The sequence below is a fragment of the Podospora pseudocomata genome, chromosome 6 (assembly GCF_035222375.1).
Source record: "Podospora pseudocomata strain CBS 415.72m chromosome 6, whole genome shotgun sequence".
Classification (NCBI taxonomy): domain Eukaryota; kingdom Fungi; phylum Ascomycota; class Sordariomycetes; order Sordariales; family Podosporaceae; genus Podospora; species Podospora pseudocomata.
The window spans coordinates 2,724,534-2,746,122 of NC_085890.1; the positions used below are offsets into that span (position 1 = coordinate 2,724,534).

Genomic DNA, 21,589 nt, shown 5'->3' on the forward strand with positions numbered 1-21,589 from the left:
AGACCGGGTACTTTTCGGACACAATGAAAGTGTGTGGCCACCAATCAATCATAGCATCATGTTCTAACGTCCTACGACGGACACATTTCGGCAACATTATGTACACAGTCACAACAGCCTCAATCACCCATAAAAAGACTGCTACTCATCTGCTCGAGATGAAATGATTCATCTCAATCATTTACTATCACCATCCACATTTTACAGTTGCAATAGTAGCGAAGAAAACATCATGTCCGCCCAAGCTGCCATCCACAAAGCCGCCAAAGAGCTCAGCAAGCTCTTTGAAACCGTCGACAAAACCGCCTCCTCTGCCACCGCATCTTGGGAGGATGTCCTCCTCGACAACGCACGCCGAGTCAGCACCCCACTTGTTATCCAGATGCTCACCCAGATGGGCATTGACTTGTATGGGACCAAATCGGTCGCCCCATTCAGGCTGTTTGAAAATGCCTGTGGAGCAGGTGTCGTGGCTCCTGTGCTTCAAAGGACTACCAAGCCAGATGTCTTGGCCAAGAGCAGCATTCTGTGCGGCGACTTCTCCACCCCTTGTATAGGGCTGATTGAGAAGAGGATCAAGGAGGAGGGGTGGGTGAATACTGAGGTGGAGAGAATCGATGCCCAGGTCCGTGTTTCCAATGTCTTCACAGATTTAAACACTTGCTGATGGGGTAGTGATCCCTTGAAAAGAAAACGAAACTGCCATCAGCAAGCTTCGACTATGTGACGACCAATATTGGGTTCCATGTCGTCCCTGACTCGGAAGCGGCTCTCGATGGTCAGTGAGAGTCCCTTGCCCCGTTCCTCGAACTACTTTGCTAACCCTCGCAAAGAAACTATCCGCATTCTCAAGCCGGGCGGTGTTCTTGGCTTCACCACCTGGCACCTCCCCCCAACCTGGGTCAACGACATCCGAGAAGCCTTTGCATCTTTCCCCTTTGAGGCACCATACACCTGGGCCCTGCAGATGACGGCCTGGGGTAAATGGTCTGATATCTACTGGGTCCGGAAAACGCTCGCTGCCAAGGGGCTGGAGGATGTCAATGTTGATATCTATGCTCACCTTAGCAAGGTGGACAACGCCGAGTATTTCGTCGGCCAGTTTGCCATGATGCTCGACTGGATTATGGATAGCGCTTGGAGTGGGGAGTTGAGGAAAGCGCACCCGAGGGAGGAGGTGCAGGGGTTGGTGAAGAACTATCTGGAGGAGAAGTACGAGGGTGGATCGTGGGATGTCAGTTGGGTCTCGGTCATTGCTAGCGCAAGGAGGCCCTTTTAGTAGACCTTTGGGTCTATTAAACTCCTCGCGCAATGGACCTTGAAGATGTTGGGAAGCATCAAGCCCTAGATGAGGTCAGAAAGCCATGACAGGAAGCTCGGATGGCGAAGGGGAAATGCTTGGAGAGATCCTAGTAGAAACCAGGACCATATTAGACTACTGTTGGGATAGATGATCCCTCAAGCTTAGACGGTGGACCGTGAAAGCTAAGACTAATTCTTTCGTATACTATAACGCATATTATGATTGCTATCCGAGGCATCCAGCCACAGCGTCTCAACCTAGCATCATAAATTGACAACACCCCCAGCCTTCTTCAACTCCGCCATTATCAACCTACCAGCCCCACAATCCCCAGGCATCAGTACTGCAATTTAGATGAGCGCCACCCTCGTTACCGTCCCATTCAGTTGGACAGGCTGAGCAGACTGAACCTGAGATCCACACCAATTTTCAGCAAGCCGTCCAGTTACCATTGATACCACCACGCGAAGGATCACTGGTCCTACGCCTCCAGCCGTGGTGTTTTGGAGGATGACAAAGACAGCGCCAGCGGCAACGTTGCTGATAAAAAGTTGGGGTGCTGCTGCTTGTGGTCCTGAGGCTGTGGGCATAGCAGCGAAGAACATCTTGCTGGTCTAAAGGGGGTGTTCTATCTCGGAAGGTGGGTGAAGTGTGGTAGTGTGTAAATGGATTGTGTGTTGGTGGTGATATTGATCGGGTGTGACCTTGTTGGAGAAGAAAAGAGGGCTTTGAGGAGTTTACTACTTGTGAATATATACGTATTCTGTAGGCCTTCTTGTTGCACGGATTGGAATCGGTGGAGCAACCTTCGATGAGGTAGGTTTCTCTTCAGGAGTGTTGTGGGTGTTGCAAGTTTATCACGGCCAGAAACGGAAAGAAATTAGATGAGACAATACAGAAGACATCTAACAAAAAAAGTCTGTTAATATAGAATTCCATTACCTTCCGCCTAGACTACAAGAGTTGGTGCTTCTCAAAGCATCACTTGATTGGAGGGGAGTAGCATAGACATGATGGTGTTGCTTGTAGGGCTATGTGGGTGGCAGCTCGTGACCTGGAAATTGGACGAAAGAAGGTCAAATCAAATGAACTCCAAACTCGAGTGACTTTGCGTAAAAGTTGGATGCTTGAGATTCGATAAAAGAATAAGATACCTTGTCGAGATAAAGCCAGGATCCTGCCAAACTACCGGGCTGCTTCAAAGCAGAGAAATACGAGGTATGTGAGACTTCGGTGACGAGCGGCAAAAAAGCTTGCTGAACCCGGTCCTCCACTGTTCCCAAAATGGTAAGGATACGATCTTGAGTTATGATGTTAGACGCTTGCCGGAATCCTTGTTGGCCATCGTATGATCAAAGCCACCAAGTCGTCCTCTGCTGCGAGAGAAGAGTTAGCATCGGACCAAGTGAAAAGAAGAGAGAAAAGTTCACCTTGTTTGCCGTGGTCAAGCTGGGTGTGGTATGCGTTTACCATTCATATAGGCGTGACAGGCTGCTCCGGGCTCCATAAAATCAGCAAGCCAGACGGCCACTGCCCAAATGCCGTAGATCAAGTTGTAGATGAAGGTCAACACAACAGTTAAAGCCCAGCTGATCCAGATCAGACTCATGAGGGAAAAGCGCCACGCTGAGTCCCACGATGCGGTGGCGATGGTTTTGAAAAGCAAACCAAAACATCTCAGCTGTTATGTCGCTAACGTAGCTCTGGATCCAGGAGCTAAAATTCGTGTCCAAGTTTTAGGTCAGCAAGCAGAAAATCGTAGTCGCGAAAATGGAGAGCAAGTATTACCAGCGACGGTTGGAGAGAAGCGTGCAAGGCTGAGAAAACATCTGCTGCTTTGATTACCTAGTCGACAAAAAGGCAGGAGGTCGCAGAGAAAGAGGACAACAAACGACAATTGACTTCTGGAAAGTAGAGCTAGCCTATCACGGCGAGTGAGTGCTAGTTTCTGCCTTATTTCCTGTTTTACGTGGCACACGATAGCAGTCCAGCGCTTCTCCCTATTGAACCATCCCTTCTCGTTCCAAGAGGCCCATCTTCTAGATGCCTGATGACTGCTCGCCTGTCTAGATATGAAACGCCTTGGTTGTACCACTTAAGGGGCCATTTGGTCATAGCCAGTGATTCCATCTTGCCATCCCTGCGTCGCTCATCCCATTTGTTGGGCTGTTCGGTATGGATAATTTCAGTACTATCTCTCTCTTAATCTAATGCTTCATGGATTTAATTTTAGTTTTAAAAGTCTACTATCCAGGCTTATGGGATTATCTATCGCAACAATAGTCTTATTTTTTAGTCCTAGCTTCTATTAGAATTTCTCCAACCATTGCCCATTCACTATCCGAGCAGTCCTGTGCTCGCGGCCGAGACTTGAAGAAGTGACAGCTGGGCGGTTGGTAGGGTACCTAGATCCTTCTGCAAAGACGGGACTCCACGGTTCTTCAAGCCCTGATCACTGGCCCGGACCGCATGCCATACCGCAAGGACAAATGAGTCTGGTAGATACTCGGAAGAGTTGAGTAATCCCAGCAGCTAAATCGAAGAAAGGACCCAAAGAGGCGACCAGGACGTAGGATATATTCTTACAAACTTCGGACTCGTCAGAAGAACCCGAAGGATGACGTTGGACAACATAGGGATGATCCTGCAAGAGGTCCAACCATCAACAGCCAACCGCAGCGCTGGTTCAAAATCATGCTGCGTAACCTCAACTCGGAATTTTCCAGTCTCACAACAGCCGGGCATGCTCGATTCCTTCATCCATCATACTGACATCTGATAAGCACCAGGGCCAAGCAGTTGGCAATCCCGTCAAACACCAACCCCACCAAGCATCGGCATCGACGTCAACCAAGATCAAGAAACAGATGGATACGCGGGTTTTTGTCTCTGGCGTTATCCCTAGATCGGAAACCAGCCCCTATGAGGAAAAGCTTGATGGCTACTGCACGGCTGTCAACTGGAGATCGACCTGGCATCCCGAGCGGGTATTCTGCACGCCAAGTTGGATAAATGGAGTGCTGTTCCGGATCTGCCAGAGGGATTGACTGTATGAATCGAATCTCCCCAAAATCGAGGGCGTCATCCATTGTGAGACAGAGTTGGTTTGGCGTTGAAAAACGGGTTTGTATCATTGACTCGGGGAGATCCTTTGGGTTGTCTGCGAGACAAGATGATGAAATGAGATGGATTCCCGGGAAAAGTCAACCGCCAACTGAAAGCAGTTGATGGAGTCAGCCCTGGAGAAAGACCTGGCTGTGTTGGCTGAATGCGATGGCGCCCCTCAGGCGGCTCAGCCAACCGCCCGCAGGCGGACGTTCGCCCGGGATTGGAATGCGGGCTCTTTTTTTTTGGTCAACTGATGCGACGTGACAGTGCATTCTTCATGTGAACAAAAAGGCCACCCGCCAAAGAAGTGGCCACTTGCTTCAGGCAGTCAAGCTCCGAAGTTTCCATAGAAAAAACGCTGGGGGCGGGAAAACAGGTATATAGGTCTCGTGCCGTCCCGCTTCTTCTAGATTGCCCGTCTCTTCCATCGCAGATTTTGCTGTGCATATTGAAGTTCTGTTCCTCCTAGATTGTACCCCTCTTATACCGATATCACCGATACTCAACGCCGCCATGAATCTCGACAGCTACAAAAAGGTCAACACCTACATGGAGGAGGAGGATCGAGAACAGGGGACCGGCGACAGATTGACGTGGATTGTATGCGGGGCGCTCGTGGGCGCATTCCCTTTTGCTGTCTGGATTTGGAGCAAGTGCTGATGAGCGATGGTGAGTGCTTCCTCTCCCCGCTATTCTTCACGGCATCAATGCGCTGACATTCTGTAGCCCAGCAAGCAGTGCTCTAAACATTGAACGATTCTCTATTTTTCGCTAGATACCCATCAACCAGATTGAACGCAGGAGGAGAGGAGGGAAAAAGCTATGGCGCACAGGGAAGAACGGGAGGACACATCTTCACCCGCGGCGCATTGCGCGGCCAGGCGGCGGCATCGGAAACAGCGGGGGAGTGAGTTCGGATTGGATTTCCAGCGCAACGGATTTGACAAGCCGGGAAAAGGCGGGGCCTGACCCGCAACACGATTTAGTTTGCATTTTTCACCGCCTAACTGGCAGAATTAAGATACCCCACTAAAATTTTCAAGACGGCTCCAAGTCGATCGCATTTCCCAAGCTCTAGCTTTTGCGCGTTGCTCCAATTTGTGTTCATTTTGTCGCAACAACCCCCCCTTCCCCCCCCTACATCCAAAATGCCCAAACCAACAAAAAAGAACGCTGGCGCGGCGTCCAGTATCAAGGACGCCCGTTTTGCCAATTTCGAGACCGATCCCCGATTCCAATTGCCCTCGAAAAGAAACATCAAGACCAAGCTCGACAAGCGGTTTTCCAAGGTGCTCAACGATGACGAGTTTTTGGCTACGGCCAAGGTGGATCGCTACGGGCGGAAATTAGAGACTGATTCGAAGAAGAAGGCGTTGGAGAGGTTGTATGAGGATGAGGAGGAGTCTGGGGAGGACGAGGAGGTGGTAGATGGGGAGGTGGAGAGGGATGATATTGTTCGTCGCGAGCTCGAGAAGGCTGATAAGAAATATGATCCGGCGAGAGATGGCGGTTTTAGCTCCTCGGAGGAGGATTCGGACTCTGAGTCGGATGGGGAAGATCAGCCAGAGGTGGATGATGGGGAGGAGGAGTCGCGACCTGGGATTCGGTTGAGGAGGGAGAAGGAGGATGTGCCGGAGGGTGAGGTCACCAATCGGTTTGCGGTGGTGAATATCGACTGGGATCACATCAAGTCTGTGGATCTGATGGCGCTTTTTAGCAGTTTCGTGCCGCCAGGGGGGAGGATTGAGAGGGTGTCGATCTACCCCAGTGAGTTCGGCAAGGAAAGGATGCAAAGAGAGGAGCTCGAGGGCCCACCACGAGAGATCTTCAAGAAGGGCAAGGGCGAGAACAGCGATGATAGCGGTGAGGACTCGGAGGGTTTCAGTGACGAGGATGAGGATGATGATGACGAGGACTCTGACGAAGATTCTGACGAGGAGGTCAAGAGGGAGCTGTTAGCTGAGGGCGACGACAAGGACTTTGATAGCGACAAGTTGCGGACATACCAGCTCGACAGGTTACGGTACTACTACGCCGTGGCCGTCTGCTCTGACAAGGGCACAGCGCACAAGATTTACGAGGCCACCGACGGCACCGAATATCTCTCCTCCTCCAACTTCCTCGACCTGCGATTTATCCCCGACGATACCACCTTTGACGACGAGCCAAGAGACGAGTGCACCGCTGTGCCACCGGGGTACAAGCCAGTCGACTTCGTCACCGACGCGCTGCAACACTCCAAGGTGAAGCTCACCTGGGATATGCACCCGGAAGAGGTCAACAGGAAAGAACAAATCAAGAAAGCCTTTTCCGGCAGCAAAAACGACATTGCTGAAAATGACCTCCGTGCCTATCTTGCGAGCGACAGCTCTGACGATGGGGAAGACTTTGAAGATGAAGAGGAGGAACCAGAAGCCGCCGCCGATGCTGCTGGAGGCGAGGAAGAAGAAGCCGAAAAGCCCCTCGACAAAAAGGAACTCGCCCGCCGGAAAATGCGCGCTGCTCTGGGCCTTCCCGAGGAGCCCACGACCAAAAAGTCCAAGTCTCCCGCCCCGGCGGGCGCGATGGAAATTACGTTTACGCCTGCCCTGTCAGAGTCGAATAACAAGAAGCCTGTCGAAGAGGAGACCACAATCGAGAAGTACAAGCGCCGCGAGCGCGAGAGGAAAGAAGCCAAGAGGCAAAAGATGCTTGCCAGACGCAACGGTGGTGATCCTGACAGGATGGGCGAATCTGATGTCGAAGAAGTTGCTGCTGCCGGGGACAACGCGGGAGGCGGAGACCTCGGCTTTGACGACCCCTTTTTCACTTCTGAGCCCGTCGAGAAGTCCAAGTCTGCCATCCGCAAGGAGGAGCGGCTCAAGAAACGGGCGGAGAAAGAGAAGGAAGAGAAGGTTAGCAAGGCTGCCAAGGCGCAGCTGGAGCTGCTTATGGTTGATGAGAAGGGTGATGCGGACCATCTGGATCACTTTGACATGAGGGAGGTGATCAAAGCGGAGAAGCAAAAGGGCAAGAAGGGGAAGAAGAATAAGGGGAAGAAGGCGACGGACGGGGGGGGGGAGAAGGACGGGTTGCAGGATGGGTTCAAGATGGACGTGGAGGATGAGCGGTTCAAGGCCGTGTTTGAGAGCCATGAGTTTGCTATTGATCCTTCCAATCCGAAGTTCAAGGCCACCGAGGGGATGAAGAAATTGTTGGAGGAAGGGAGGAAGAAGAGGAAGGCTGGGTATAGGGAGGGAGAGGAGGTGGTGGTGAGGGAGAAGAAGAAGGTGAAGAAGGATGATGGTGATGTTGATGGGGGGGAGTTGAGTAGTTTGGTGGAGGCGGTGAAGAGGAAGGCGAAGGCGGGGAGGAAGTAATCTGTTTGATACTCTGGAGATATCACAGTGTAATAAAGTCAGCCAGCCCAGTCACAAAGCAAGTCAAAAGTCCAAAGATTCCCATTGTCAGTTGGTAAACCTGTGCAGTCTACCTTTCAGCCCCAACAACAAGGTGACAAAACCTCGGGTGAGCATCACTGCAAAGCCTTCCCCCGGCCACACCCTCCACAGCGGCCTCGTTTCCATTCATCCAAGCAACCACCTCCCATCCCAACTCCCACAATGTCTTTCCCGCAAGAAACATCACCCCAAGAAACACAAAACCAAGCAGCACCATGACCAAAAACTGGAAAACACACCACCAGCTGCTCTGGCAGTCCCCATATTGGAGCTTCTCACTCTCCAAATCCAACCCCTGAACTAAACTAGGTGTGATCTCCAGCTCCTCTTCCATCTCTTCGTGGTACCAAGATGCGCGTTCTTTCTTGTTATCGCCAGTGGTGAAAGCGCCCAGAAGGGATGTCAAGATATTGGGCTGGGTTTTAATCTCTGCGGGGGGTTGGTACCTGTGGTGGACTGGGAGGAGTGGCATTTTTGCCGAGAGTGTAGATAAATGCCTGCTTTGGTGGACTGGGCGAGTAGAGGGCATCATCTTCGGGGCTGGGGAGGGACGGGGGAAGAACGTCAGGGAGGGAGGGGCACGAGGTTGGTATTTCTTGTGGGAGCGGGACTTGTGGCTGTTGGTAAAGGAGGGAAAGACGGGGGCGGTGGCTACGGTGGGGGAGGGGGCGAGGTAGGAATCTAGGTCTAGGTGGTCGGAGTAGCAGTCTGAGTCTGAGGAGGAGTCATTGTCGGGGTTGGTAGGAGGAAAAGAAGGGAAGGTGTGGTAGTTTGGCGAGGGGGTGTACGGGGGGTGGAACTGGGAGTAGGTTGGGGGAAGGGGGAAGAGGTCGGTGTGCCGGGAGATGGCGTCGTCGTTTTCAGTGGTGTTGGGGGCGGCGTGCTTCAGGTTGGCTGGGACGTAGCGGTAGCCGGAGAGGGTGTTGTTAGAAGTCATCGTGTCAGAGGTGTTGCGGACCGAATTGTCAATGCCAATGTCAACGGTGTCCCAGTTGGTGTGGTTGAAGATGGGACTCATGGGTGAATGGGGCATGATGGTGATGTTGAGAAAATCAGACGCCCAGATAGTTGGCTGCGGACGGTGCGTCGAGTCCTCCAATGAATCGACCGTGCTGTGATAGTTGTCCTGGGAGCGCGGGAGGTGACTCCTGACGAACAAGAAACAGAGCCAGGCTGCGGAGCGGACAGCATGGTTTATATCGATCTTGCCAAATGTTTGCAACACAATGCTGGGGCCGTGGTGGACCCTGAAGGATCAAAGTGTATATGTTTGGCGTGGTCGCATCTGGAGAGACGATCAAGTCCGAACAGTGGCATAATTTTTCTCCTGTGGCGAGAATCATTCATAAGATGTTTCCGTCCTGCATTGGTCGTCTCCTGGTCGGGCAGGTCGATTTCCTGGTCGTGGCCCCGCGCGGGCCTGGGGTGACCATCCTAGAGGTAATCAAAAGCTGACATGATCGGGATGCCGCTTACGTTGGTCGGAGAGATTGGAATACAGAATTCGCTCGGTCCAGGCGTGCGTTTGCTTGAGACTCAAATGAGAGATAATCTTGCATCGTGACTCGAATAGAGCCATGGACGCCATCGAGTTGTCTTAGTGACAGGTGCCGCTGGTCCGTAAATTGGTGGAGATCAACAGGCGCGGGTTTCGAACATGGAAATCATTGGGAATCGGCCGTTTTCATGGGCCTGTCGTGGTGAGGCCATCATAGTGGCCTTCATCCGCACAGGTGAGGGTTCCTTCAGGGTGACCAGATGGGTCTGGGAGCTTCCATACGCTGTTAAACAACCAGAAAGATAAATCAAGAATATGACGGTTTCTTTGAAAAAAAAGTTGTAGACCTGGAGAGATGGATACTCTTTGATGTCGGCGGTACATTAATGGCAGTGTGTCAAATAAAGGAGACAACACTGAATGCTCCCTCCTCTCAGCCTACCTATCTCCCACGTGTATTTCAGCCACCAACCTCAATGAGAATATTCATATATCGTGCATAAACCACCAACAGCACAGTAAGTACCTTCCTAACTCACCAAGCTTACCCACCCACCACAATTGCGACTGAGTTTACCGTGAATAGTGTGATATTCATTCATGGCTTACATGGCCATCCGCAATCTACCTGGGAATATAAGACGACCACTCATCCAGCAACAACGCCTCAAGTCCAGAAACCCAAGACGCATCTCATCCCACAGGTGTACGCAAGCTGGTTAAGCTGCAGAGGACCCTGAAGGATAATGCGAGACCCTGGCTCCCTCTTCATGTGCTCCGTTCCTAACCCTTCCAGCATCCTATCATATTCGTTCCTCACAGCCTCGGCGGACTCATCCTCAAGCGGGTATGTGGCTCCCTTTCCGTAAGCCGGGCCTGTCTTGTGACTTATTCTAGGCACTTTCCCTGATGGAAGCTAGTTTGGACGACAGATATCGCCTGTTCTTACAAAGGGTGACCTGCATAATCTTCTGCGGCTGTTCTCACAGAGGATCTGATGCAGCATCCTGGGGTCTCTTGGCCTCAAGGCTATTCGCCGTTGCTCTTGCAGACTCGAACTCAAGGCTTCTTTCTGATCTGGAAGTTGATTCAGACATTCTTGATTTGATTCGCGAGGATTGCTTGAAAACGTTGCGTCGCACTCTTTCTCAGGTTCGCATACGTTCTTTCATGGAAAGCCGGCCCATGACAGGTGTCAAGGGACTCAGCAGCCAGGTAAATCCCTCCTCAACTCCCCTGGATGCTGCTTTGAGGCCTACCTTAACCTGACTTGGCAGATTGTCGGTACCTATTCCTCCAAATTTGGGTGGCCGGAAGAGATATGCGAGACGATAGACGCAGATCACCGTGACATGGTTAGAGAACCTGGCGTGAAAGATATATCGCATGTCTTGCTGGATCTAGCAGAGGAGACGAAGCAGTTACCGAAGCACACACGTACGTAGCTACTTTGAAACATGGCATTCTCACAATAACGTTGATATTTTTCCTGTGTAGCGCATTTGATGACTATCACTGAAGATTTATTCCGGAGTGAAGAAGATCTTTTGCCAAAAAAGCAATGCGAGCATCTCTCGGCGAATGGTTCAGTTTCGACTATCAATATATCCTGGATAATGTCTCCCAACGATTCCCCGGCTCGTGCTTCCTAGATTCTAGAGACGGAATCCTTTTTGGCGTGGTCCCGTCGAAATTCCTATGGCGTATCTTGGCTGCATGACTATCCTGGACAAGGGGAATCAGTGATTGCCAAGTATCTTGTTCAGGAGATCATCCCAAAAAGCCACACTACTCTCGTGCAAGATGGCGAGTCAGTAGGGGAGCCTATAATCGCCTTCTTCTTCTGTTCTTATTCCTCTCCAGGGGCCAGAACAATAATGAGTCTGTTGTGCTCGCTAGTTCATCAGCTTCTTTTCCAGCTCCCTCACACACAGAGATTGCGGCAGCGACATACGGCACCACTTTTACCCTTCGAAGAGGCATTACCTCGTGTCTGGGGCGTATTTGTTGATCTGCTATCAGATACCGCACTACGACATCGCAATCGGGATCCTCGGTATGCTGGAGCGACCAGAAGTGTCTATATTGTTCTGGGCGTCCTTGATGAGCTGGAGAAGAATGATAGGGCCATATTTCTGGAGCGTCTAAGTAAAATGGTACTGCAACTTGACACCAAGGCATCGGGAACAATCGTCACCAGCCGTGTCGGTGCACTTATCAGCAACACATATGAACGCAGTGGGTGCATACGCTTTAAATCTCGATACCGCCAAGGGAAACGAAACCGACCTCGCTGTCTATGCTACTGGGACTGTATCGGTACCCGACGACGAAAACACATTCTCAAACGAGCTGTGTCAAATCATCAGTTCAGAGCTGACGAGAAGAGCGCATGGCATGTTTCTCTGGGCCTCACTTGCTTGCTTTTCTTCACCGATGGGGTTGGTATCTGGACAAAGAAGGTTATAGCACAAAGGTTACAAGTCCTCCAACATCTACTACCTGGGCATGGAGTCGCTCTATCAACGGATACTAGACGAAGTGGGCCTCAGATATCGAAACGATTTGCTGCATTCGCTGCACCTGATTGTTTCTGCGGCAAAACCGCTAACCGTCGACGACCTTTCGATTGCGCTCGCTTCAAGAGGACGGCGAGATGGACTACGCGACATTGATCCTCGACTTAACGTGCAAGCCTTTTTCCGAAGCGCGTGTCCTCATCTCATCAAGATTAGTAAGACAGGAATGGTAATCCTGGTTCACTTATCATACAAGGACTACCTCATTAGAGCTCCTATGATGAACAACAAGCCAAACAATTCCCATATCGACGCGGTTACTGCCAATCTTGAGATGGGTCTTGATTGTCTCACATATCTCGCACTTGACGGATTTGCAACCCATGGCCTTGGAATTGCGTGTGAGCAACACAATTTTCTCTCGTACGCCTATGAATACTAGTTTCACCATCTTGAGGGCCGCAACGATCTAGCAGAAGACATTTGGCACTACCTTTCACGGCTTTTCGATCTGTCAACAAAACGTGTGAGGTGGTATGATATTAGTGAGCTCGTTCTTCGTCTGTGGCACCATAACTTGTATCACCTGTTCGAATCCGGGGTCAATCCGCCTTTTCAGCTGGATCTCAACATTACCGACACTTACGGCGATCACTTCATACATGTTGTCGTCACCAATATGCGCAAGTTGCCACTTGAGGCTATGCGCTTTCTGACCGGTATAGGCCTAGACATCAACGGCAGAACTCGGTTCAGACAGGTTCTATTACAAAGGTGCATTCGAGAGTCGCAAGGTGAACAAGACCTCGCCATCCTCCGGGAAGAAAGCGGCGAGACTCAGAAAGAGACCACCGAACCATTTGCCTCAGAGAAAGCACTTTACGAGATCCTTTCCTTTCCTGGGGTTGGCCCAGACGTGGTTGACGTGTGGGGCAGACACCGCTGAGTTTTGCCCTCCATGCGGTATTAGACAAGGTTGTGTCAGTTCTTCTGGGCTGGCCAGACTTGGATTTCAGCAACGACTTGCCAGCATCACACAGGGCAACACAGGAAGGACTCTTGCCCGTGGTGGAAGCCCTCCTCAAATCGAGGTGCCTCTATTCAAAAAAAAAAGACAGTACAGGGAGAAACAGTCCTCCATGTTGCCGCACGCAAAGGCCATTTCGAAGTCCTTAAGCTTCTAGCAGCCAAATGCCCACCCCATGTCCAAAATGCAAAAGACAACCAGGGATGGACGATTGCGCATCGAGCCATCACCTCTGGCAACGACGACATTTTTATCTAGCTGGCTGAGCACCTCTTGATTGTCCTTAGTCTCCGGGATAAACCCGGCCGCCGACCCGTTGCCTTTGCTTCTGCATATGGGACTTTGACCATGCTGAAGGGGATACTCTACCAGCGGCCTCAGGACCTGACACATGTGGACTCGTTTGGGAATACTCTCTTCCAAATGGCAGCCTTGGGAGTGAGCATCGAGGACTTTACATATCTCACTGAACTTTCCCGGGAGAGGCATATACGTCTTCCAGAAGCCAACAGTTGGGGTAGAACAGGGGTTGATCTCGCACCAACTGACGAGATGCGGGCTTACCCATTCGAACTTGGTTTCAGCCATTCACCCAGATATTTGGCGTTTCAAAGGCAGCTAGCAGAGGAAAACCAACAGCTTTGGAGGTTGAAGCTTGCCGAGATTCTGCAAGAGAGCTATAACGATGAACGGGTTTTGCTGTGGACTGACATCAGGGAACGATAGAAGAAGGAACAGGAGAATAGGGAGCAAGAGAGGAGGGAACAAAAGATCAGATAACAAGAGAGCTTGGAACCCGAGAGAGATGCGAGGATAAGAAGTGGAAGACAGATAACCATTGAGGTGCACATGGCGATATTTCAAACCATTTTTCCAAGGGAGCTATCAATTCCTTACTCCATACTACGGTACATACCTATCTGAGCTTTTGCAGATATATCTACTTTCCTTCTAGCGCAGTTTAACTCTAAATTGCACCAGAAATCTCGTTTAAGAAAAAAAAAACGCACGCACGGGTCACCGAGTCTTTCGTTCCAGGCCACGGCGAAGCTGGGAGGAAGGTCTTATCGGATGGTTCTTGGCCGTTTGTAGAAAGCAAGGCAGCCGTTCTGTTTCTAGTCGCAAAGAAACAAAACATGTAGACGGTATCAATAGTCCAAAGCAGCTTCTGACCCATCGACATGCATCGGCACGTTGTCTATCAGCTTCTGTACTGCCCCATTCCCCAACTTGGCTGTGATACTGTCCCTGATGCGTGCCTGGACTTGCTCGTGGTGCCGTCTGGGAATAAACACAGCATCGCCAGCGGTGAGCAGCTTGAGCACGACCTGCAGCGAATGGTCACGCGTGGTGGTCCAGTCCCCAGACACAATCTGGTTGCGCAGATCAAGAAGCCCGCGGCAGAGACGAGTCTCGGCACTCTGCTTATCTGTCACGTAGCTGTACTTCTCGCCAATATCCTGTTTGAGCTTCTCCAGAGCGATCTGAAGGCTGTAGATAGCAGCGCTGAGGTTCCGCACAGTCATGGCAAGCTGGTAATAAGCCCTGCTCAAGCTTTGTGCCCGCTCTTGCTCCCTCCGGTTGTCGGCGAGGGCGGTGTGGGCGAGCTTGAGGCGGTGCCTAGCATTTCGCATGACAGCGCGGTCAAAAAAGTTGGCAATCACATTTCCAACGTTCTGTGGGCAGATTATCGGTTAGCACACGCTTCGGACATTTATAGATGAGGGTCATAACTCACGCCCAACGCGTTTTGAGCATTCCGATAGTGATCTGCAAGAGCCTTTTCACGACTACGCCTTTCGTCAACTAGGCGATCCTGTCGAGCCTTTTGATCAAAAACGTGTGGAACAAAGCTGTTTAGTTCCGAGATCTTGGCCTTGAGGTTGTCGAGAAAGCACCCGACGCTGTCTTTCAGCTCCATGCAATCTCCTGCCTCGATACCAAACTCCCACATGTTTTCCTCTGATACTTGACTGAGGTTCGAGAACTTGGCAGCTGTGGAGTCCAGTGTTTCCACAATGGTGCTGCTTTGGCGAGATAGCGTCTTGTCTCCTCTCTCGATGAGCAGCAGAGAGTGGACAACCACCTCGAGCGATCCGCAGGCGACTTTGGCTCTGTCTTCAGTCCGCCGGACAGCTTTTTCCTCGAGTGAATTTATAGCCTCAGTCTTCTCTTCAAAAGCCTTGATATATCGGTGCGTCTCAGGCAACAGGAAGGCACTGTGCTTGTTCTGAAGTCGGTCTATTCTGGTCAGGAGATTATTGATTCAAGCTCGATTGTTGCAGGACTTGCCGATTTTCTTCAGCGGATCTTTAAGCCAATCACAATCATCCCTCCATCGTTCCTCGAAAGCGTTATCCATTGTGTTTGCTCTACAGGGTAGGCGGTGGGATATTCACTCGGTGGAACTTACCTGGTATCGACTGCAGGCCTAATCCTGAGTCTCATTTTTCCTCTCGCCTTCAAGAACCCTGCGTTAGGTCGGTTGGGTTGGGCTGGGTTGGGCACTGATGATCAACCCCGGCCAAGAAAGTTGTTTGGTGCGTGTGGTCCAATCAAGGCAACTTCACAACTCGATACAACAACGCTAAAATGGCCAGTAAGAGCCAGCCAGCTTTCCAAGGTGACAAATGAGAACGTGACCGTGTGAGGTAACTGGCACTTACGGGTCAGGGCTTTCCGGGATCGAGAGGCGGTCGTATAGGGGCGGGTTCGAACATCAACTCAACTGTCTTCATTTCAGGAATAGGTACCTTTGATTAAATCCCCCACATCATCCTTTATGATTCCAAAACAGCACAGCTGCTTTTTTCAGACTCTACATCTGTTACTTCACCCCGTTTGGCTTCACTATGGCACAGTCAGCTCTCCTAGAGGTCCGGCAGATCCAAAACGACAAGCTCACGTCTGAGTATAGAGGCAAGCTCTCCAATCAGTTCGTCGATGAGTTGAAATGCTCTACGCTCTTTCAAGCCGACTGGTCTGAGCTCATCAGCGCCACTCCCACTGCGCTCTCGTTGATGGGTTCTCTTTGGGTCGCAGCAGCAGACCCCATGGCCGAGAAGATTTCCATGGCCAAATGCATGCCCACAGATGGTTTCCGATATATGACGAAGCGGGCTGAGCCAACGCTCAGATCATGCCTGGTTGATGGTATTCAGACTCTGTCCCCCAAATTACGGAGATTGTACATTGCTAACCGCATGCAGTCTGCAACAACGGTGGACGAGCGGCCTTCACCAAAGCAGGTGCCAATATGGACGCACTGGAGATAAACAGCAGGCGTATCTGCGAGGAGCGGGTGAGTCGGTAGAATGATCTCGACGCTTGTCATCGGTGCTCATGATGACTATCTAGATTCCTATGGTGTTCAAGCGTCTTGGGCCCTGCACCAAGGGGGAAGAGGAGCTGGAGGACTTCCGCGATGCGCTTGACGCTTTCAACAAGGACGCAAAGCGATGCGCCGCTCTCGCCACCGAAACTCGCGAGGCATTCACAAAATGGGGCCTGATGGTCGGCGAGCTGAATGCCTGCACTGAAGCGGAATCCGGGAGAGCGTCGATTCAGAAGGACGCCATCAAGATTGACGAGGATGTGGCCAGGGTTCGGGCTCAATTCGAACGAATACAAGAGAAAACGGCGGTGGAGGAAGTAAAAGCGGCCGAAGTGGCTCTCAAGCGAGCCGAGAAACGTCTCGACACAGCTATCGACAAAATTCCCGGGCCGCTGGAGAACTTTGTGACAGGTATTGTAAATGGGTACGTCTCGGCGATCCCCACCATCGTCTCTGCCGCTATTCCGGCCATTATGGCCAGCGTGAGTCCGGTGGGTGCAATGACTTCGGCAATCTCCTCGGTGAAGCAAGGCGTCGGCGCTGTGTTTCCTGGCGGCCACGCGGGCGCAGTCCCAGAATCAGCAGTCACAGCCCCCGCAGTGCTAAGAGACCCCTCATACGCGGCAGCAATCGCGATTCGCGACTTGGTCAACCACTACTATGAGTATCTTGGTGGCGAGACTGGCGAATTTGATCAGTCGAAGTTTGTCGAGCATGAAGAGGCTGGGGCTCAGGGAATTCCCCAAGGAGTGTCATACTTTCTTGGGACCCTGGAAGGGCAGCAAGCCCAGCTGGAGTCCACAAATACTGCTGCCAACAAAAAAATGCAGGCTGTGTTCAGCACACTCATCAAAGTTGGTTGAATATGCCCAGGTCTTGCAGTTGAAACGCATCGTGCACTGACACTCCACAGGTGACCAAGGACATTCGGACGCACTTGAGGGAATGCGAGAACGGCATGTCTGATGCAAGGTTACCGGCTGACAGCCTGCGGAAATGGAAGAAGAGCGTCAAGAAAGCCCAGCAGGATGTCCTCCGCCTGAGCGTGGCTGGAAACACAGCTAGCTCTACCAATGTGCCGAATCCCTTTGCAAACATCAAAGTCAACCCAGTGGACACCTTGGCCCGTAAGACTTTTCTATCCGTACTCGCAATGCGTCCCATCCTGACCCAAAATCACAGAGACTGCCCAGCTCAACTCAGCCATGCAAGCAGTCCAGCTGGCTCAGTCAGCGGCCGACGCCAAGCAAGACGCATACGACAGTGCCCTGATAAAACAAGCCAGGACCGCAGCAATGATGGTTGAGATCCAGCAAAAGCTCACTCGACTCCAGGCGCAGGGCCGAACACTCGAGGAGATCAAGTCGGTTCTCCGCAGCTGTATCTCAATCCTGGTCGACCTCACGGTGCAGATTGCCAAGATCGAACAGTTCTTCACCATGCTGAGCACGGTCATCGACGAGATCATCCTGGTGCGCGCTGCCGAGTTCACGACCGAGATGGGCAAGGCCGGCCGGCGTGCCAAGGTCAACGGGCGGCTCAAGGTCGATGATCTATCAAAGCAGACTATCTACGCCGCGACGCTACAGCTCAAGGGCTACTTCTCAGTCTTGCAAGACATCAGCTCCATGTACAACCGAGTTGACAAGCCCCATGTACGCGACGGTCTGGACCTTTGCAGCGAGCTGTCCAAGGGCGCGGCTCTCGGAAATGGCACAATGGAGATGCAAGATCGGTTGACCAGATACATGGAGGGGTCCGGTGCGGCCGTCGCCAGGATTGTGAAGGACAAACAGGAAGAGCTCACTCGTGGTCTTCGCAGGCGCATCGATCAGGCGGCAAAGACAGCGCTCGAAATTGAGACGGCCATTTCCTCCCATGGGCTTGTTGTGGATCAGGAAGCGAAGCATGCTATCCAGGCTGGTGCTGAGACGGCCAAAGAGGATGCTAAGAAGCAAATAGAGGCAGCCATGTGGGCGGGCGAGAGAGACAGCTCAGAAGAAATTGACGGAAATGACTGGTGATGGAAACAGCGTGAAGACATTTATGAATCGTACCTAACTGAAAATTTCCATATCAAACTCGCTCGTGTCAGGGAGCTGGGAAGGAGGCCTCTGTAAGTAACTAGCAAGTCTTGGCCATGTTTAAATTGAATGAGTGGTGGCCCCAGGCAGAGGTGTGTTCCCATGGGAGGGTGTAGCGGTAAACCAACACAGACTACCTAGTCAAAAGTTGGGCTTGCATGTCACAGAGGTCCACGTGGCGTCATGGCTAATCACAGGCCGCCAGTGGGGAGAATCTGGGCCTCGGCATTTGGGTATCAATGGGACATGATTGGATCTGTTCTGTTACCTGCCCTGGCACCGGAACTCTATCAAGGTCCCCATCTTCCTTCTTTTACCTTGGCTGCCTCTAGGCTGGACCCTATTTCTCCTCGACATTCTCATCATGTCAGAACCCGAGCAAGACTACCTCCTCCCTGACGAATGGAACGGCCGCGTGGTCTACCTCTTCAGCGAATCCACAGGCAATGTCCTCGATCTCCATGGCGGTCTGTCCCCGCCCCAATCGCCTGAACAGCCCTTCAGGAACTGACATGTTACCTCAAAGGGCAATCTCACAACGGAAACAAAGTCCAAGGGTGGCAATACCTAGGTAGCAAGGCGCAGCAATGGCGATTGCAAAAAGTCGATTCAGGGCCTTTTGGGGCTTGGGTTCTTCACAATGTTGCGTCTGGAAGTATGTTACGTTCACCTCACTACCTGGATTGGTATTAAGGTTGCTAACGGCTGTCTCTTGAAGCTGTACTGGACCTCGACGGTGGTAGCCCAGATGACTGCACCAAAATAATGGGGTGGAAGTATTATGCTGGAAATGGAAATCAGGAATGGTTGATCATTACCAAGAAGTATAACGACGGGTCACAGTGCATGTGAGTGACGGTTGAGAATTTCGGTGTGAGTTCGACTGACTAACAGAGGGAAAGACTCCAGAACAGGAATTCTTTCACTGTGGCTGACATGTCGGAAGGAAAGCGGGATAATGGGTATGTCTTCAGTTAGTTTTCCAGTGATGGATCTGTTTTGACAAAGAAAAATCGCAGAAACCCTGTTATTGGCTATCAGAGAGAGGCTTGGAATAAGAATCAGTTGTGGAGGATGAAGATTGCGTAGAACGCCGCGGGGTGTGACATACCTACAAGGGAAACGCGTGGACGAGAATACGCCATCAATGGCCAAGAAGCCGCCGGAAGAAAGTGCAGGGAAGAAGAGGACGACCGGCATATGCTGAAAGGGAAACAGGCAGGGTCACTTCTTGAGTCATTGCCCCAGAGCAATTCTCCATCACATCATGGTCTAGCTTTTACTGATCATCTCTAGAACCTTTCGCCCCTGAACCCCCCTCCCCAACTCACATGCCCCAATCCCTCAAAATCCTGCAAACCAGCGCAGTAGTCCACCCCCTACTGCCAATCCTCTGCTTCTGCACCCGTCCATAAGAACAAAAATCCCCCGCCGGCCACCCCCCATCCCCCTCCTGCATCCCCAACAAACTCTCCAAATCCCTCTGCACAAACCCCCTCCCCAGCCCCAAAAGCTGCCAAGCCCTCACCCTCATCGCCAAAGCAAGCGCATTCATAGGCACATTCAACCTCTCCCTCAACGCAGCTTCCAGCTCCCCCTTCAACTCCCCACACAACTTCGGCGAGGAGTCCCTGCACTCATCACACAACATGGCCAGGTAGTACAAGAAACTCTCTGGGTGGGGGTAGAACCTATTCCCATAAATATTCGCCCGGTACCGAAGGCAATCCGCCACCAATTTTTTCGAGGGTTCGATCCTCTCGTCGGTGACGTCAAGACTAGGGAGGCCAGGGATTTGGCCTGATGAGAAGAATTTGTTCAGACAGCGGAGGACAGAGACGCAGACTTCTGGGCTTACGCGGCCGTGGCGGTCGGGGGAGAAGTACGTCTCGAAGTGACCGTCCTTGTTGCGAATGGCGAACATCGCTTCTGCGATTAGAGATGGGGGCGAGAGGAGGTGGTAGTTGGGGTGGGAAGGGGTGATGGTGAGGTAGGCGATGGAGGTGGTTTCAATGTCGGGAGGGAAGGTGGTTGTTGTTAGGATGGGGGAGGAGTGGGTGAAGTAATTCCAGAGGGTGGGTTTGACTTCGAGGTGGTGCAAAGAAGGGGAGGGCGAGGATGGAGGAGATGTGGATGAGGATGAGGGCGAAGGGGCGGGTGAGGGTGAGCAGGAAGCATCTGATATGGGGGTGGGGCTTGTGGTGTCCATCATGTCTGCCTCTTCTTGGCCCCTGGTAATAATACCATCTGGCCAGGTAAGGTACACAATGTCCTCCATGCCGGTCAGTCCCCAGATCATGAGCTGGGCAAAGTTGTCTTTCAAGACGATATCGTCCTTTCCCGGCATCGAGATGACAGAGTCAAGCTTTCCAGCGTGCATGTGCAGGAAACGCTCAGCACGGAGAGAGGCGTCCTCCAGGAGTAGGTTCCTGACAATGTTGAAAGCTCGGGTTCTCTGGTCTGGGTCTACAATCTCTCCACGTAAACCCAGCAGTCGTCCAGCACAGATGTTCTCGGACTTGTCATCCAGGTACAAGGTGGTGGATGGGTTGCAGCCCGTCTCTTGAATGACATGGTGATAGAAGGAAAGATCTGGCTTTCGCATGCCGGCGTCGAAGGAGGTGAAGATCCTGTCAAAGACGGGCCATGGGAAGGAAGGAAGCGCTTGGACGATGTCCATGTGTTCCTTGGCGATGTTGGACATGGCGTAGATTTTGAGCGGGCGGGTTCCCTGTGCCTTTGCTGCGGCAAGCTCATGGATCAAAGCCAATGCTTCCTTGTTGACTCGCAAGGTTGACTGGGCTTGGTGTAGAGCTAGCTGAACAAGTGACGGGTCGACACCAAGATCCATCCCAAGTTTCTAGAGAATGACAAGTTGGTAAGAACAGGTCAAAGGGCTGAAAGGGGGGCATGTACCGTGTACGCTTCATCAGTCGACATGCTGTCTTTCTCCAAGTCATGCCAGGTCGTGGTGTGCATCATAAGGTGGATCGTCTTCCGAGGAAGGGCAGTAACAGCTGAAGAGTCCCAGTCGAAGAGGACATCGCCAATGTCGAAGATGACAGTGTCGTAGGTGTTGGGTGCCATCTTCATCTCCAGTGGTGATTGGAAAGGTTAAGGAAAGAGTATGGAAAGGTCAAGAAAGGCGTCTCTTCAAGTAGGTCAAGGGGAGTGTTTAAAAAGCGGAAAAGATGCAAGCAGACTGGCGAAATCCTAACCCCTGGGATGGCAAGCTATGACATATCTGAACACATATAAATACTCGTTGTGCCTACC

The 21,589-nt window shown here is 51.7% G+C and overlaps 8 protein-coding genes across 8 annotated transcripts; 5 read left to right on the forward strand and 3 right to left on the reverse strand.

Annotated features, from left to right (window-relative positions):
- Window positions 1-163: 163 nt before the first annotated feature.
- QC762_606750 (uncharacterized protein) lies at window positions 164-1,279 on the forward strand (the record flags this gene model as incomplete). The annotated part of the gene is made up of 3 exons (XM_062892362.1): window positions 164-625; window positions 691-778; window positions 834-1,279. The coding sequence occupies 3 exons, from the start codon at window positions 164-166 to the stop codon at window positions 1,277-1,279; spliced, it is 996 nt and encodes a 331-aa protein (XP_062740892.1).
- Window positions 1,280-4,924: 3,645 nt separating this feature from the next.
- Window positions 4,925-5,157, forward strand: QC762_606760 (uncharacterized protein; the record flags this gene model as incomplete). The annotated part of the gene is made up of 3 exons (XM_062892363.1): window positions 4,925-5,011; window positions 5,062-5,080; window positions 5,138-5,157. The coding sequence occupies 3 exons, from the start codon at window positions 4,925-4,927 to the stop codon at window positions 5,155-5,157; spliced, it is 126 nt and encodes a 41-aa protein (XP_062740893.1).
- Window positions 5,158-5,559: 402 nt separating this feature from the next.
- On the forward strand, window positions 5,560-7,770 carry ESF1 (pre-rRNA-processing protein esf1; the record flags this gene model as incomplete). The annotated part of the gene is made up of 1 exon (XM_062892364.1): window positions 5,560-7,770. One exon carries the CDS (start codon window positions 5,560-5,562, stop codon window positions 7,768-7,770), a length of 2,211 nt encoding a protein of 736 aa, XP_062740894.1.
- Window positions 7,771-7,879: 109 nt separating this feature from the next.
- Window positions 7,880-8,884, reverse strand: QC762_0097680 (uncharacterized protein; the record flags this gene model as incomplete). Its single annotated transcript, XM_062884142.1, has 1 exon — window positions 7,880-8,884. The coding sequence occupies one exon, from the start codon at window positions 8,882-8,884 to the stop codon at window positions 7,880-7,882; it is 1,005 nt and encodes a 334-aa protein (XP_062740895.1).
- A 4,888-nt stretch (window positions 8,885-13,772) lies between these two features.
- On the reverse strand, window positions 13,773-15,257 carry QC762_606790 (uncharacterized protein; the record flags this gene model as incomplete). The annotated part of the gene is made up of 3 exons (XM_062892365.1): window positions 13,773-14,571; window positions 14,634-15,136; window positions 15,188-15,257. 3 exons carry the CDS (start codon window positions 15,255-15,257, stop codon window positions 14,044-14,046), a joined length of 1,101 nt encoding a protein of 366 aa, XP_062740896.1. The 3' UTR covers window positions 13,773-14,043.
- A 379-nt stretch (window positions 15,258-15,636) lies between these two features.
- QC762_606800 (uncharacterized protein) lies at window positions 15,637-18,253 on the forward strand (the record flags this gene model as incomplete). Its single annotated transcript, XM_062892366.1, has 5 exons — window positions 15,637-16,048; window positions 16,105-16,196; window positions 16,253-17,083; window positions 17,143-17,356; window positions 17,412-18,253. The coding sequence occupies exons 1-5, from the start codon at window positions 15,748-15,750 to the stop codon at window positions 18,251-18,253; spliced, it is 2,280 nt and encodes a 759-aa protein (XP_062740897.1). The 5' UTR covers window positions 15,637-15,747.
- Window positions 18,254-18,677: 424 nt separating this feature from the next.
- On the forward strand, window positions 18,678-19,402 carry QC762_606805 (uncharacterized protein; the record flags this gene model as incomplete). Its single annotated transcript, XM_062892367.1, has 5 exons — window positions 18,678-18,780; window positions 18,840-18,968; window positions 19,032-19,161; window positions 19,216-19,275; window positions 19,333-19,402. 5 exons carry the CDS (start codon window positions 18,678-18,680, stop codon window positions 19,400-19,402), a joined length of 492 nt encoding a protein of 163 aa, XP_062740898.1.
- Window positions 19,403-19,640: 238 nt separating this feature from the next.
- Window positions 19,641-21,164, reverse strand: QC762_606810 (uncharacterized protein; the record flags this gene model as incomplete). Its single annotated transcript, XM_062892368.1, has 1 exon — window positions 19,641-21,164. One exon carries the CDS (start codon window positions 21,162-21,164, stop codon window positions 19,641-19,643), a length of 1,524 nt encoding a protein of 507 aa, XP_062740899.1.
- Window positions 21,165-21,589: the final 425 nt, after the last annotated feature.